The 16,102-nt window shown below is 48.2% G+C and overlaps 1 protein-coding gene across 3 annotated transcripts in view; it reads left to right on the top strand.

Annotated features, from left to right (window-relative positions):
• Positions 1 to 16,102, top strand: part of MGAT5 (alpha-1,6-mannosylglycoprotein 6-beta-N-acetylglucosaminyltransferase) — a 351,528-nt gene that overhangs the window by 119,208 nt on the left and 216,218 nt on the right. For all 3 annotated transcript variants that reach the window (XM_047722524.1, XM_047722521.1, XM_047722522.1), the window contains one exon: positions 6,503 to 6,886. In XM_047722524.1, coding sequence (XP_047578480.1) covers positions 6,646 to 6,886 — 241 coding nt within the window. In that variant the 5' untranslated portion in view covers positions 6,503 to 6,645. The remainder of the gene's footprint in view (positions 1 to 6,502; positions 6,887 to 16,102) is intronic.

The raw sequence follows: 16,102 nt of genomic DNA, 5'->3' as shown, positions 1-16,102 counted from the left end.
ACCATATAGCATAGAAATTCAAAGTTCAAACTCCATGCATACGGAACTAGCTAGGGAAGTTTTGTTCTGAATCTCTACAGTGTAAAAATTTTTCTAACAGATTTTTTTTTTTTTTTTAAAGAACCTATTTTAAGCGAAGAAAAACAAAATTCAAATGAAAGCATCTGGGGGCCCTCAAAGCTAGAAACCTCTCTGGGAACCCCAGAGTCCTTTGAGACACGGTTTAAACACCAGGGACGCGGGTCCTTCAGCTCCCACCCATCCAGCTCTTACAGTGTTTTGTGCTGCTACAAGTTCCCCCATGTCTGACGTGCGGACACCAAGACACACTTGTCTAGGGTCACACAGTGCCAGTGGACGGAGCAAGCTGCAGGTCCAAGATCTCCCGGCCTGGGAGCAAGTGTTCGTTCGTTTTTCCTCACTTACCACCCCTCTGTTGTCTTCCTCAGATCCTCTTGGATGACCGGTGATGACACCAGCAGCCTCCCCCTGGGGTCCAGACCCCTCACCCCCACTGCTTGTTGGCCTTCCCATCTCTTGTCCTTAGATACCTTTTCCTTCCTACAACCACTGCCCCTTCTGGGATTTTGGTCAGGAGTTTGTTTTCTTTTCCTTCTCACACCTCACTGCCACCGTATCCTCTGTAGTTGAACCCCATCTCCTCAAGGGCACAGTGATTTTCCACTGCTGTGTGACAAGGTCTTCGGGCAAAAACTCACGGCAGGTAAGGGACAAATATAGAGTCAGAGTGCCAGGCTTTTCTGTGGTTCACACCACGAGGAGGTCTTGGGGATCACTGCTCACTTGTGTTTCTTCATCTCGTTTCTGCCATCCTGCCCTTCCATCTAGCAGACACTTAATGACCATCTACTACATGCAAGGCAGGGCCATGCCTGGCATTTCCTGTCTTTTGGGAGCTTATGCCCCTAGAGGAGAGATGAAAGGAAGGATTATCCTAAAGAGCAGGAGGAAAGAAGCCCTTCAAAATGAAACAAGATAGGATCAGGAGGGAGACAAACTATAAGAGAGTCTTATTAATCTCACAAAACAAACTGAGGATTGCTGGGGGAAGCAGGGGTAGGGATAGGGTGGTTGGGTTATGGACATTGGGGAGGGTATCTGCTCTGGTGAGTGCTGTGAAGTGTGTAAGACTGATGATTCACAGACCTGTACCCCTGGGGCAAATAATACATTATATGTTAATAAAAATGGTTAAAAAAAAAAAGTGAAGCACAGTCTGGTGTGAGTGTTCCATGGGAGGCTGAATGCAGAAGGTGGGGGTCAGTTGTGAGATATGGGTGGGATTTCCCAAGGCAACATGGAGGAGCACAGCTGACTTAGGGTTTCTTGAATGTTACTGTACAAGATGAGGTGAAAGGTTGGCCCATAGCCACTGGTTCTAGATAGATAGAACACACTTCAGGGGGTGCATGGCTAGGACAGAAAAGGTGTGTGAATGACTCTTCAAGCACAGCTGTCCCATGTGAATGTTGGACTGGCAAGCTGTGAGGGGATTGGCCGGTGGGGCTCTAGGAGAAGCTGACCTCTCTGGTTGGGACTGGCATTGCTCCTGAAGGGACAGCCATTTCCAGCTTCACTTATCGTCTGAGGAGAATGCTCCTGAAGTAAGAAATGGTCCCTGCAAGGTTGTTGGGTAGGCAGCTACAGGAACTGCTTGCTTCCTCTGTGTCCCCTGGGGGGGAGCTGTTGTTCTCTATGTCCTCAGGTGGTTTGAGAAGTTGGCCTCTGGCACGCAAAGCAGGCCTGGCCTTGAAGGGCCTCTGAGGTGGATGGGGATCTTATAAGAGCAGCCATGTCTGATGGCTGGTGGCAGATTTCTCAGTGTAATTTCCTTTGGTTAGTAGGCCTGTGGTCAGCCCTTAGTCATGACACAGCCTGGCCTTGCCTGGCTGTGGGGAAGAGGGGAAAGGGTGGGTCGTTGGCGGGGGCTGCAGGGGCCCCTGGGGCTCCTCTGACTGTCTCCATATACAGCTCCTCTTCCTACCCCCAACTCTGGAGGTGGGCTTGCTCTCTTTTTTCTTTTTTCAGGAACAGCTTTCTTGAGATACAATTCATGTATCTTCTAATTCTCTCACATAAGGTGGATAATTCGGTGTTTTCAGTATATCCACAGAATTGTGCATCCATCACAATTAATTTTGGGATGTTTTCATTATCCCCTGAAATAACCCCCGTGTGCTGGGTTGTCACCTCCTAATTCTCCTGTTTTCACAAGCCCAGCACAACTATTGCACTTTCTGTGTCTATAGATTTTCTTCCTCTACCCATTGCATTAAAATAGAAAGATACAATATGTAGTTTTCTATGTCTGCCTTTTTTCACCTCACATAGTGTTTTCGGGGACCGGCTGTGCTGGAGCTCATATCAGAACCTAACTTATTCCCATTGATTGAGTAGTATGCCATTGTATGTGTTTTTTTCATCCGACTGTCAGCTGATGGACGTTTGAGTTGTTTCGGGTTTTTGCCTATTATGAGCAAGATTGCTGTGAACATTCGTGTACAAGTTTTTGTGTGGGCATAGGCTTTCATTTCTCTGGGGAGAATTTCAGGAGTGGAGTTGCCTGGGTCACATGGTAACTCTGTGGTTAACCATTTGAAGAACCGCCAGACTATTTTCCATACCAGCTACATCATGGTACATTCCCACCCTCAGTATGCAAAGGTTCCAACTTCTAGACGTCCTTACCAGCACTGGTTCTGAGCTCTCATTGTTGAGTATGGCAATCCGGTGGGTATGAACTGGTATCTCATTGTGGTTTTAATTTGCATTTCCCTAAAGGCTAATGATGTGTGTGTCTTTTCATATGATTTTACTTTTTAAATTAAGAGAATGGACACATTTCTTTCGGTGCCAGACATCTTCGATCAGTTTTGGAAAGGGGGATGCCAGATTTTACCGTGCTGATGAGTGAATGGGGAGGAAGGAGGTGAATGCTGCTCTTTTAGGAAGTACAGGGATATAGGGGGTGTGGATCAGGGTGGTTAGTGGCAGTGGTGGGCCTAGAAGTTGAGCTCATTGCTGACAGACTTGGTACAGACTTCTTTTTGGAGGACAGACGGGGTCGTGGCCTCGGGCTGGCACTGCTGTGGTGGGCAACAAGGCCTTCTGAGATAGACTGTGTTTTTGTGCCTATCGGCTCTGTTTTGCAAGCAGTTCCAGCTAAGTCTGGAGGCAGATTCTTAGCCAGATCTACTGCTTTTTGATCACTGTTGTTCTGTATCCTCTTGATGAATGTTGGGACTGTCACTGATGATGATCCTTAAACCCTTTCTGATCATGAAGCACCTTCCGGTGAGGTTTGCTATACTATTGCCCCCTACCCCTGCTATTACTGTGGGAGTTAGGGGTGTGTCCTGGGTAATGGTTTGGAAAAGGCCTTTAAAATTCTGTGTTAGTAGGAATTGTAGAGATGAGTTCTAGTTCAGTTCTGTGTATATGCTGTGAGTATGCTGAGACCGCAGCTCCTGTGCCACACTGTAGATTCCATGGGAGAAAAGAACATTCCTGGCAGTTCCCTGGTCACTTAAAATCTGGGCCCTCGGTAATCAGAACTGTTTTCTGAACTTGGGATGAGAGGGCTTTTCACTCCAAATTTGTATGTCTCTGAACTGGTAGAATTTAACCTTGCTTGGGTTTCTCAACCATCTTTGCTGCTCAGATGGGCCATCTGTGGGTGGTTCTGACATCTGCTGAGGCCCTCATTCCATTCTTATACCTGGCCCTGCCCTTGCTTCGACTTTGCAGCCTTGGGCAGCTTCTTCAGGGGGCTAATTGACAAAGTGGAGTGGAGTTTCCTGCCTGAAGTTAACAGGTAATTCCTGTATGCATTTGGGATTCTCCCTTAAAGTAGTAAAAGAAAATTGCCTGCTGACTGTCATTTTTAGTGTAGCTTCGAGTTTACTTGCCCTGGGAAAATCCCTTCAGCCTTGGGGTACAGTTGACTCAGTGGTGTGGGTTCTCAAACAGGAAGCGCAGCCACTTCCTAAGGACCCGGCGTAGCTCCCAGTTAGAGAGGTGGCTTTAAAGCATCAGCCCCACGAGGCTGGGATCTCTGTCTTGCTGTTCATTGAGTCTCCAGGGCCCGATGGCTCAGGGGCTCAGTATATGCTATGGAATGAATGGAGGAAAGAAAGAGGGCTAGGTGCTGCTCCCGGAGCCCTGGTTTGGAAGGGCCAAATAAAGTGCTCTAGTGCCTGGAGGACAAGCATGCTTGGTCAACATGTGGTTTATTGTGCCCCCAGGACCAGCATCTTTCTCTCAGAATGCACGTGGTGATGGGGGGCAAGGGGGCAGGGGGTGGGGGTTTCCCTTATAGGATGTCACAAGATCCCACACAGCAACTAGCGAACAACCTATGTAGACAGACACATGTTTGGAAACTGCAGACCAGTGAGGGGCACCCAAGCTGGAGCAGTAGGGAAAGCTGTCTGGAGCCTGTGTGAGTAGAGCTGGGGCCCTGCAAGCAGGCCGGATTTGGATGATCGGTGCAATCTGTGGAGGGCCAGCCCAGGAGTGAAAACAGCAAAAGTGAATACGGGAAGACCATGAGGAAGGGTGTGCAGGGTTATGGCGCGAGCTGACCGGCAGGTGTGGAGGGTGCGGCCAGGCCCGAGGAATTTCAGTGACATGGTATCACAAGAGGGAGTCTGAGCCATGCTGTACAGACAGCACAATGGTATGCCTTAGTGACGACATCCTTCTGCCTGGATCAGCAGCTCTCAGACTGGAGGAGATATCAGAATCACCTGGAAGGCTCATTGGAGCACAGATGGCTGCCTGCTCCCCACACCCCAGAGTTGCTGATTTAATTCGGTCTGGGTTGGGGCCTGAGAATTGGCATTTCTCCGTGGTGCTTTTGCTGCTGTGGACTTAGGGACCATGCTTTGAAAAGCCACTGGCCTAGAATTCAGGGGTCAGTAATCTTTTTCTGTTTAAGGCCAAGAGTAACTGTTTTAGGCCATTGAGCTACATAGGATTTCTGTCACATTTTCTTTGTTCTTGTTTTTTACAACCCTTAAAGCATGAACACACACATGTTGGCCATCGATACATAGGCTGGTGGGGAAAGGTGAGTGGCATAGGGAAGGCAGGGCATGGTGTCCAGGGTGGACAAGTTAATCTCTCTGGGCCTTTGTTTCCCATCTGTGAAACAGAATGATAGTAGTAGTTCTTCCCATCAAGGACTCTAAGAATTCGGTGAGATAAGGCGCAAAAAGCATGCCTAGAATTTATTTGTCATTTACCGTTCATCGCATTACTACCAACTACTAATGGCCATTCATAGGTGAGGAAAATAGTGAGAGAGGAAGACCAACGCAGATCCACCACATGACAGATTCTGAAAGAGAATTGCACCAAGATCTCGCCATCGTTCCTTCTTAGGCTGCTTCCAAAGAAAAATACTTAGAACAAAAACAGGTGCACCCTCTGAGTAAATCCTGGGTAAGTCCTGTGTGGAGATCATTGCTCAGCTTTTCCTTTGGCACACTGAGGAAATGGTGCCATTTGGGACCTGGCTGGTTCTTGGACCCAGGACTCTCGTTCGAGGGTGGAGAATGTGGCCTACTTGTAACCCATTTGCAACCTCTGCCTCGGCCTCAGGTATTGGGAAGACTTGCTTTAAAACCTTGGCCCAAATAGGGTACCAAATAGGATCAGGCTGATGAGTATTGAAACTGTGCCTTTGCGCCTTTTAACCTCATATTTTGCCCCATGGCATGAGTGAACGTGAGAACTACGAGAAAGGTGGCTATCATGTACTCCACGTTTCCTGAGTTGCAGTGTGCAAATGAGTGGTGAGCTGCCTCTTTCACTTGTGGTAGCTTGAACAGGAAGACCGCTGGGTACCCCTGGCACAGCCTCTCAGCACTGGTACCTGGGGGGAGGCTGCCTGGTGGCCCCGAGAGCTTCAGCTTCTCTCTCTCCGGACACCGCTAATGCGAGCTGGCCATGCTTACATAACTTGGGAGCTTGCTGCCCTTTCCTGGTCTAATGACCCCTGAGGAGGTGCCCATTCTGTTGCTCACCTCCCCAGCTGCATGCTCTAATCCTTGCCAGAGCACAGGCCAATGACTTTGTAAGCTCAAGTTACAGATGCACAGAAGTGCCCGGTGGTGCTTTGACTCCACCCTCCGCTTGGGTTTTTGCTGACATTCAGTGAAATACCCTTCCATCTCCTCCCCACCTTGCAAAATAAGCTTCCTGTTTTGAACTTGGTCCAGACTGGAACAGCCCTGCTACACCTGTTAACATAGTCAGACACACATTTCCTCCTCTGTATTTGTGCAGCTTTTTTGGCGCCTAGCCAGATTTCCCCTCTCAGCTTACAGATCTGGAATCATAACATAAGATATTGAACCAGCAAATTAAGAAAAAAGGAAGTGCGCGTTTTGGAGCTATTTGAATGAAAACATGGCTCCTGGTTGGTTTCCCTGTGTTTTGCCACAACCACTCTACTAACTTTCCCCCTTCTTCACAGCGGAATGGAAACGAGGAAAGGAAATCGGCTGACGCAGGAGCCAGAGTGACACCGGCAAGCCCACCCATCCAGCCTGCACCATGAACTTGTGTCTTCCTCCTACGTTGTAAGAGCCAAAGGGCAGGTGAAGTTGCTGGAGAGCAATGGCTCTCTTTACTCCGTGGAAGCTGTCCTCTCAGAAGCTCGGCTTTTTCCTTGTGACTTTTGGCTTTATCTGGGGTATGATGCTCCTGCATTTTACCATCCAGCAGCGAACTCAGCCCGAGAGCAGCTCCATGCTACGCGAGCAGATCCTAGACCTCAGCAAGAGGTACATCAAGGCGCTGGCAGAGGAAAACAGGAATGTGGTGGACGGGCCGTATGCCGGCGTCATGACAGCTTATGGTAAGCGCCGGGCTACTGGGGCTGCTTGATAGAGCGTGGTTCTGCCTGAGAAGGACCCCAGAGCCTCGCCACCTTGGTTTTGTCATGGATTGAGTGCATCCCTTGCCACTGCCTCTGTGGCAGTGAATTGCACACAGAGAGACACTTTGGGAAAGTTAAAGCCATGTCCTTGGGGAGCTTCTGAGCTCTTGTCCCCACAGACTAACACCCAGACCCAGGAGCAGTAGGGGTGGAACGGTTATCAGCGCTCCAGGTTGGATTTGCAGCCAGCCCTTCTTCCTCAACACATTTCTGGATTGCATGATCTCATCTGGGAGTATGATCAGGGAGCGGAGAAAAATATTCTCATTCTTTTCCCTAAACAAAACTTAATTAAGGTGGGGTGGGGGGTGAGGTAAGAAGGGTGGGGAGGAATGTGTGGGGGAATGAGGACTGTGTTGGGGGTGGGCAGGGTGAGGTAGGAGGGTGGGGAGAAACTCCAAGCCAAGTGTGTGCCTCCCTCTGGCCACAGCATAGGACACTAGCGATTATGTGCTGCTGGCTAATAGCTTTCATCTTTGGCTTCTTGAGAGTCAACTGTTCTTATTTCTTGCCCTTGTCTCTAATTGCCCAGACTTTGAAAGAAGTCTTACTGTATGTGTTGCTTTTTTCTAAAACTCTTTTAGAAATAAGGCTGAGTGGGAAAAAGAATACACAAAATATTACTTATTTTTCTTTTGGCAAATGTTATGCTTAATATAGAAAAAGTTGGAAGCTATAGATGTGCAAAAAAAAAAAAAAACCCACCAAGAATAAAGAAAATCACATATAAATCTACTGCTCTAGGAAATAACCATAATTAACATCTCAGTGTATACTTTCTGATATTTTATATATACACACAAAAATATACATATACATGAATAATACTTTAAAAAGCATAGATGCACAAATACAGAACAGAAATTGTAAATGAAATTTGGATCATACCGTGATGTGGGGAACTGACCTCCCAGCTCTCCTTGATGACTGAAGATGGGAGTAGACTTAATCCATAGGTGATGATCTGTCCTTTTACTCATTGACAAGTCCAGTCACTGAACAGAGAACTTAGTGGCCTTAGGGATTGGGACCCTGAGGTGTAATATGAATGAGATGCAAGAATGGGGTGGCTGAGGTGGAAAACATTAGTGTTCTACCTTATGACCCATCAGTCACGGACTCTGAAGTCTATGGAGTTCATATGGTGTTTTCCTGAAAATATATAGCAGCAGTTGGAAGCTTGAGTTCAAATGCAGGAAGTCATACTTAATTTTACATAATCTTTTTTTTTTTTTCTTTTTGAAAGGATCCAGGAAATTTGGTTACTTTTAAATTTCATATATATTTTTTTGGTAAGGAGAAAATGGTTGGGTTTTTTTTTTTTTTGGTTTTTGTTTTGTTTTGTTTTGTTTTTTGGTGGGGGGAGGTGAGGTCAGTGGAGGAGCAGAGGAGAGGGAGAGAGTCTTAAGCAGGCCACAGGCCCAGAGAGAAACCCAGCAGGGGGCTTGACCTCATGACCTGAGATAATATTCTGAGCTGAGACCAGGAGTTGGACATTTAACCGACTGAACCACCCAGGCACCCTGAAAATGGTTGCTTTTATTTATTTTTTTTTTTATAATTTTTTTATTATGTTAGTCACCATACAGTACATCATTAGTTTTTGATGTAGTGTTCCATGATTCATTGTTTACGTATAACACCCAGCACTCCATTCAACAAGTGCCCTCCTTAATACCCATCACCAGGCTGACCCATCCCCCCAACCCCCTCCCCTCTAAAACCCTCAGTTTGATTCCCAAAGTCCATAGTCTCTCATGGTTCATCTCCCCCTCTGATTTCCCCCACTTCATTTTTCCCTTCCTTCTCCTTATGTCCTGCATGCTATTCCTTATGCTCCACAAGTAAGTGAAACCATATGATAATTGTCTTCTCTGTTTGACTTATTTCACTCAGCTTTATCTCCTCCAGTCCCATCCATGCTGATACAAAAGTTGGGTATTCATCCTTTCTGATGGCTGTGTAATATTCGATTGTATATATGGACTGCATCTTCTTTATCCGTTCATCTGTTGAAGCACATCTAGGCTCTTCCCATAGTTTGGTGATTATGAACATTGCTGCTATGAACATTGGGGTACAAATGGCCCCTCTTTTCACTACATCTGTATCTTTCAGGTAAATACCCATTAGTGCAATTGCTGGATCATAGAGTAGCTCTATTTTTAACTTTCTGAGGAATCTCCATCCTGTTTTCCCAAGTGGCTGTTCCAACTTGCATTCCCATTGACACTGTAGGAGGGTTCACCTTTGTCCACAACCTCTCCAACGTTTGTTGTTTCTTGCCATACCAATTTTTGCTATTCTAAAGGGTGTGGTTTTGATTTTAATTTCCCTGATGGCTGATGATGTTGCATATTTTCTCATCACCCTGAGATTGTGATCTGAGCTGAAACCAGGAGTCAGACATTTAACTGACTTGAGCCACTCAGGCACCCTGAAAATGGTTGCTTTTAACATACAATGTGGAAATTCTTTTTCAGTGCCTACTGTTGGAATGATCACACTTGTCTGCTTTTTTTTTTTTTTTTAAGATTTTATTTATTTATTTGACAGACAGAGATCACAAGTAGGCAGAGAGGCAGGCAGAGAGAGAGGAAGGGAAGCAGGCTCCCTGCTGAGCAGAGAGCCCGATGCGGGACTCGATCCCAGGACCCTGAGATCATGACCTGAGCCGAAGGCAGCGGCTTAACCCACTGAGCCACCCAGGCGCCCCACTTGTCTGCTTTTAATCTGTTCAGTTTGACGGTGTCTATAGGCATTGGTTTTCAACATGTCTAAATAAATACCTCCCCTTCTTTTTGATCTGATGGATTAAAAAACGAGACTCCATTTTGAGGATCCATATTGAAAAACAACTAGGTAGTTTTTCAGAGGGTGCATAAACAATGAATTCTGTTACGCTGAAAAGAAATAAATTAAAAAAAAAAAGAATGAAAACATGAAAAAAGTTAAATTAAAAATTAAAAAAAAAAAGTTACTCATTGACTTCATTCTTCTGTAATATTTCCAAATACCGTAGGTGAGAAAGAATACATCAGACTGTCACCATGTGCAACAAGTAAACAGAACCAGTAAAGTCGACTCCATTTTTGAGTTTCTGGTTCAGTACCTTCCGTGTTAAATATTTTGGGGAAGAGGAGAGTCGTCTGTTAGTAATTTCTTCCTCCTGTTGATCTCAGTCTGCCAAACTGGGACAGAAGGAACACCCCAAATGGTAAATTTGTGAACTTTAAGTTTTCATAGTTGTTGTGTGTGTCCCCATTTCTTTTTTCCTGCTGAACATCTCCTAGGCTAGGCTTCCTCTATGTTCTCAGGAGCAGATGGGGTCTTGGCTTACAACCTCACAGACACCATGTGTTGTAGAAAGTTACCAGAACCCCAGAGTAGTCTGTTAGAATTTTGGCCACCTTATCTTACATAAGAGTTTGGAGCTCAGAGCAACTATAAAACTTCCTCCTTTCACAGGTGAACCTTAGCAGAGTCATTCTTCTGTTTCTCAAAAAATAGCAAACAACCCAACAGGCCCCATCAGCAGAGGTAGCACACACTGCTGTTTCTCTCTTGCATCTCATCCGACTCGGCGTGTCAGTCAGAGTGCTCCTTGGAGCTGAGTCTGTGGAATTTAACTGGACTGTGCATACGTGCTTGAGGCACTGGGACCATCACATGGTGAAATCCTACTAAGACAGGGTTTGTCATGTCAAGACTCTTGGCATTTGGGGCTGGGTGATTCTTAGTAGTGGGGTCTGCTCATGTGCTGTAGGATACTGAGCAGCACCTCTGGTGTCTGTACCCACTAAAGCCAATAGCACCCCCCTAGTTGTGACCATCAAAAATGTGTCCAGACATTGGGGGGCGGGGTGCAAAATTGCCTTCCTCCCCACCTTGGAGGATCACCACGCTAAGAGTGAAACAGAAAACACTTAAGAGCATCTTCTTAAAGAGTTCCCAAGCAGATAGTTAGTTTTTATTATTTAAGATTTGTCAGCCTGGCCTTTTCCTTTTCTCCGTTCTGGGCACCAATGACTGGTATTGAGAAAGACGGTGCGGTGCAGTCCAGGGCCAGTCCTGGGAAGCTGGAGAGCCTTTCAAATGGTGTGTGCTTCCCCTGCGGTCCATCGGTACTCGTGGTGGGCACGTCCACAGCCAGGCAGCTCTGGTGGTTGATGTCAGGAGGTGCAAAGACCGCAGGATGTTCAGTGGTTTAGCTGGGCTGACACAGCAGGGATGAGGATGCTTGGGACAGCGGTTTGCAGTCTCTTTTTCTGCCACAGATGCAGCCCAGCTACAGAGCACTGCCTGGATGCCTGCGCTGAGACAGTGAGGAGCTGATCCTGTATGGCTGGGATCTTTGCCTGCTCTGAGTCAATCCCATTATTAGACCAAAACAGGAGAGAGAGAGAGAGAGAAAACACCTTCGTTTCCCCATCCCCATATTGGCATAATCAGAGGCTCTTAGGATGTGTAAATGTATCGTCAGTAGCTGAGGCAGGTGTTTGAAGAATCCCGGTAGCGGACTTCAGATTATAACTGATTTTTTAGACTCCCTGGCTGGAGGTCTTAGAGCAGAAGAGTTCAGGAAACTGTGTGACCTGTGGGTCAAATATGGACCTCTGTCATTTTGAGTAAATAAACGTTGATTGAAACCGAACCACTCCCAGTTGTTTATAACAACTGCAATAAGAGAAGCAGGGTAAAATCAAGATTTAAGAGGACATCTAAAACACGCTGACTCCATCTTTCAGTAGTCCCCGTAATTCAGTCTAAAATACTCATCGATCAGGTCCTGTGTCTCCTTGACTCAGCAGTTTCGCAGGACTCCCATGGTCTAAGGCCTGGACAGCAAGCTCACCTTGGCCTGAGCCTCCTTTTTTTAGAGGTAAAGTGTCCCTTGTTTGCTCTCTGTGGCTGTTTTTGCACTGCAGTGGCAAGAGCTGAGTAGTTGCCACAGGGTCTTGTCAATCCCTGCTCTATCCGTGGAGCCCTCTTTCTATGGTATTTTGCTTGGTGTCCTAAGACTCATCTCTACACTTGAGTCCACTTTAAGACATCTTCACATAAGGTGTGCATCCAAATGTTGTGTTTCTCTGTCCTCTGGAAATGCCTTTTTTTTTTTTTTTTTTTTTTTTGAGATTTTATTTACTTGTCAGCACAAGCAGGGGGAGCAGCAGGCAGAGGGAGAGGGGGAAGCAGGCTCCCTATTGAGCAGGGAGCCCATTGTGGGGCTCCATCCCAGGTCCCTGGGATCATGAACTGAGCTGAAGGCAGCCGCTTAACCACTGAACCACCCGCGCCCCTGGAAATGCTCCTTCTGCGTGGCAGGTCAGAGGCTAGTGGTTAGGAGCGCGGGCTTTGGAGGCAGGCGGTGTGGTCGTGTCGCATTCTGGCTGTGGGGCCCGGGCCCTCAGAGTGCAACACTACCACGTGATTGCACGTGTAAGCGAGGTACGCGTGTCCAGTGTTGCTAGTCTGACGAGTCCTTGGCCTGTCCTAGAGTTTGCACACAGTCCTCTCCTCCCCCATCCTTGTTCTGCTGATTTGAAAAGAGACTTCTGAACTTCTTTTGGAATTGGGGAATTCAGAAGTAGTGCCTGGAAGATGTCCCAGGCAGCCTGTGTGGAACAGTCAGAGCATTCATCTGTGGGGTGTGGACAGCGTTTCTGCGCGCTCCTCTGCCACGACGAAGAGGGGGTGAGGGGGAGAGGGAGTGAGGAGGAGAGGGGCGTGTGGAGCCAGGGCCTCCTGCCACACGGCCTCCGCCGCATCTTCCCGGCCATGCCGGTCAGTGACTGCACGGGAACTATGTCATGAATGCTGTCACTCACCCTCGTCAATGCCCTTCTTGTTTCTGAGGTGAATTGATCTCTGTGAATTCCATCTCTGTCTCTGTGGCCTCACCCAAATTCTGATGCCCGGTGATTGCCTCTTATCTACGACACTGGCCCCGTCTGCTTGTGCCGTCCAGGCCGTGAGAGACGGCCTCCCTTAGTGTCCCATCCACAGCTTAGTTGCTGCGACCTTTCTTGCCTCTTTGGTGCTCTTTGCTGTTGTGGATGCGGGGACCGTGGCTCAGGCTGAAGCAGTGTAGGCCTTCAGCAGGTCTGCCACCCCTCCCCTGCCCGTTTCCCGTTTCCCTGCTGCGGCTTTTCCCTCTTGACCTCTTACTCTGCCTTACCTCCTGTGTCCATCCTGACTGCCTGGACTTCTTGAGCCTCAGTTGTCCCGTTGACTGGCTGTTACCCCTCAAGCCTGGCACTCTGGGAAATGTCGGTGAGCTCTGCAGCTATATGACAGTGCGGTCCTTGTGCATACAGCTAGAAAAAGACGGACGGGGGTCCCTGCTTTCGTGAACACTATGTTCATTTTGGAGGGAGAAATAATAGAGACAATATCAGATAGTAATTCCAGGAAGAAAGATGAGACAGGGATGTGTGATTCCTTAAAAAAGTGCATGAGGCGCTACTTGGAACAAGAAGGTCGAAGAAAGCCTCTCTTAGGTGTCTCTTAGCCCTACTGACATCGGGGAGCTGCGGGTGGGGTGGGAGGAGGGCCCTTGAGGGCCAGCAGGCCAGGCAGAAGGCAGGGTGTGTGCTCCAGGCCTGAAAGTGCACTCTTGGGGCAGAACTGAGGTTGATGGGGCTGAACAACGGGAGCCAGGAGCAGTGTGGAAGGTGGGCAGCATATACAGGGGCCCTTGGGGCTCTGGATCTCAGTGTGACAGCAGGGGGAGAGGAGTGCAGGGGGATGGATCTTCTTGTGAGGGAGCCCGGCCTGCCACTGCCTGGGGGCCTTGGCCCCTCCCTGTTTTCTCCTCACCCCACCACCCCCCGCTCCTTAACTCCTGGGTTGGGGAAGAGAGGTAAAGAGGAAGAAGCTCCTCCTGTTTCCTTAAAGAGGTGAGGTTTGCGAAATGTGGGCCCTGGAGAAGAGGGTAGGATTTTTGGTTGCTGGTCAAAGGGCAATGCATTGGGCTTCAGGTGGCCCTTGTTGGCCTGGGGATGCCCACTTCTAAGACACTGACATCATTTAGGGTTCTGCTCATAGGCCAAAGGGAGACCCCCACCGTGATGCTGGCATGGTGGCCTCCGGTAGCTCCTGCTCAGTGTTGCAGACATACATAAAGTCTGGAGAGTTAGATGAGCTTTTATGCATGTTTGGTTCCACCCCTGCTATGAAAGAGAAGATGAAAAATACTTAGGTTGAATTTCACCAGAGATTTAAAAAAAAAAAAAAAAAAAAAAAGCCTGTGAATGGCTTTTTAAAAATTGTTTCTTTCTTTCTTTCTTTCTTTCTTTCTTTCTTTCTTTCTTTCTTTCTTTCTTTCTTTCTTTCTTTCTTTCTTTCTTTCTTTCTTTCTTTTGGCTCTGTTCCTTCAAATATGATCAAGGAACTGTTTTCTTGGAGGGCTGGGGTGCTGTGGAGAACCACCATTGCCAAAGCAGCAATTCTCCACCCTCAAGGGAAACACACTGCTTTGGAGTGACACTGGGAAGAAGAGAGGAGCTGGGCTGGTCAGTGTGTCTGAGGAGTGCCGTGGTTGCTCTACGGGACGTGGCTGGTGTGATTAAAGGAAGGGCTTTCTGCTTTAGAAAGTTGGCAACCTAAAACAGGCCTCTCTGGGCTTGGAGCTCTTCCAGGGGTGTGTGGTGGCAGTCCCCCCACCTGGCACCCCGACAGAGCCAGACTGAGTTCCCAAGCATGCCCAGCAGGGCCGCACGTCTGAGGAGGGCCTCGGGGGTGCTGTAAACAGGAGAACAGTCAGACTGTGTCTCTGGCAGGGATTGGAGCCTGTTCTTCTGCTCTCTTTGTCCACAAGACCTGTCCTTTCCTGCCTTGTTGCTGCTTCAAGTCCTAGCTTGAGGAGAGAACAGGCATGAGGGGATGTGCATGTGACTCTTGGGCTCAGAGTGTCCAGGCCCCTGAAGTGGGGTTGCTCCCTTCACCCAGTGGCCTGTCCGAACCAGCTGGCCAGACGTCATGCCACTGTGGCCACCCTCAGGAGCTGTGGACCCTTCCCAGACCTGTCTGGGTACCAAGCTGTCTTCTGGGACCGCTGGCGGGGTGGTGGCTGAGCATTCGCCTGTTCCTGAGTCCCCGCCTCTGCCCTTCCTCCCACCTGCATGCCTCCTCTCCCCATAGCTTGCTCCTCCTCTCCTTCCGTTCTCTCTTTCACGATTTCATTCTCAGTCTTACAACCCCTAGACCACCTATTTTTCTAACACCTAAACCACCTCGTTACATAGTTACTGGCTCTGTTGCTCATCTCTCTTCTTCATGTAGCAGGTGAGCCCCCAAAGAGCAGGGATTTTTGCCTCTCTTGTTCCCCACGCATGCCTGGCCCTTAGTAGGAGCCAGGAGTGATCAGCAGCAGCCCCTTCACCTCTTATCTGTGTGGGACCGTTCCAGCTGGGGCTAATTGGAAAGTAAAGTTTTTAGGGAGATTGGAAATGAGACGAGATTCCCCCTGCATTCCATGTCTGGCGGGGGGGCTCCGAGTGGCTCTTGTGCTCCTGATTCTGACATAGGAACCAGTGTTTATTCTGGAAGATCGTTAGAGAGTTTTCATATATGGCTGTAGGGTTCCTTACTGGGTGTGTGACCTTGGGTAGGTGACTGATGTTTTAAAAGCCCGCTTCCTCTTTTGTAAAACTGAGGATATAATAGTATCATTCACCTCCGAGGCTTGTTGTAAGGCTCACCTGTTACAAAGCTTACTTAGGCACGTAGGTGAGTGAAATGCATTCATTGTTGGGAGTTCTCACGAACCGTGGCCGACATGTACCGCTGGCTGTTAGCACCGCACCAGAACTGTTCTTGTGAAGTGGATGTTTGTTTATACGTTTGAACGTAGGGCTTCAAGAACGTGTTTATGTAGCTGTTCTCCATGTTTACAAGGGATAAGACATGAGAGGAAGTAAGGTTCCCCATGTTTACAGGGGATAAGACAGGAGAGGAAGTAAGCTCTCCTCCAGAGAGAGGGAGGCAGGCTTGCCATTGCCCTCCCCGACAAGGACAGGCGAGGCTTGTCCACCAGAGTCACCAGGCCTGCCTTGACAGCACCAGTGCTGGGCCCCACTCCGGCCGGGGCTGAGGACAGGGTTGAGGCTCCAGACAGATGCTGTCTGGCTCTTC

This window comes from Lutra lutra, chromosome 3 (genome assembly GCF_902655055.1).
Source record: "Lutra lutra chromosome 3, mLutLut1.2, whole genome shotgun sequence".
Lineage (NCBI taxonomy): Eukaryota > Metazoa > Chordata > Mammalia > Carnivora > Mustelidae > Lutra > Lutra lutra.
This window is presented reverse-complemented; position numbering and strand designations above follow the sequence as displayed.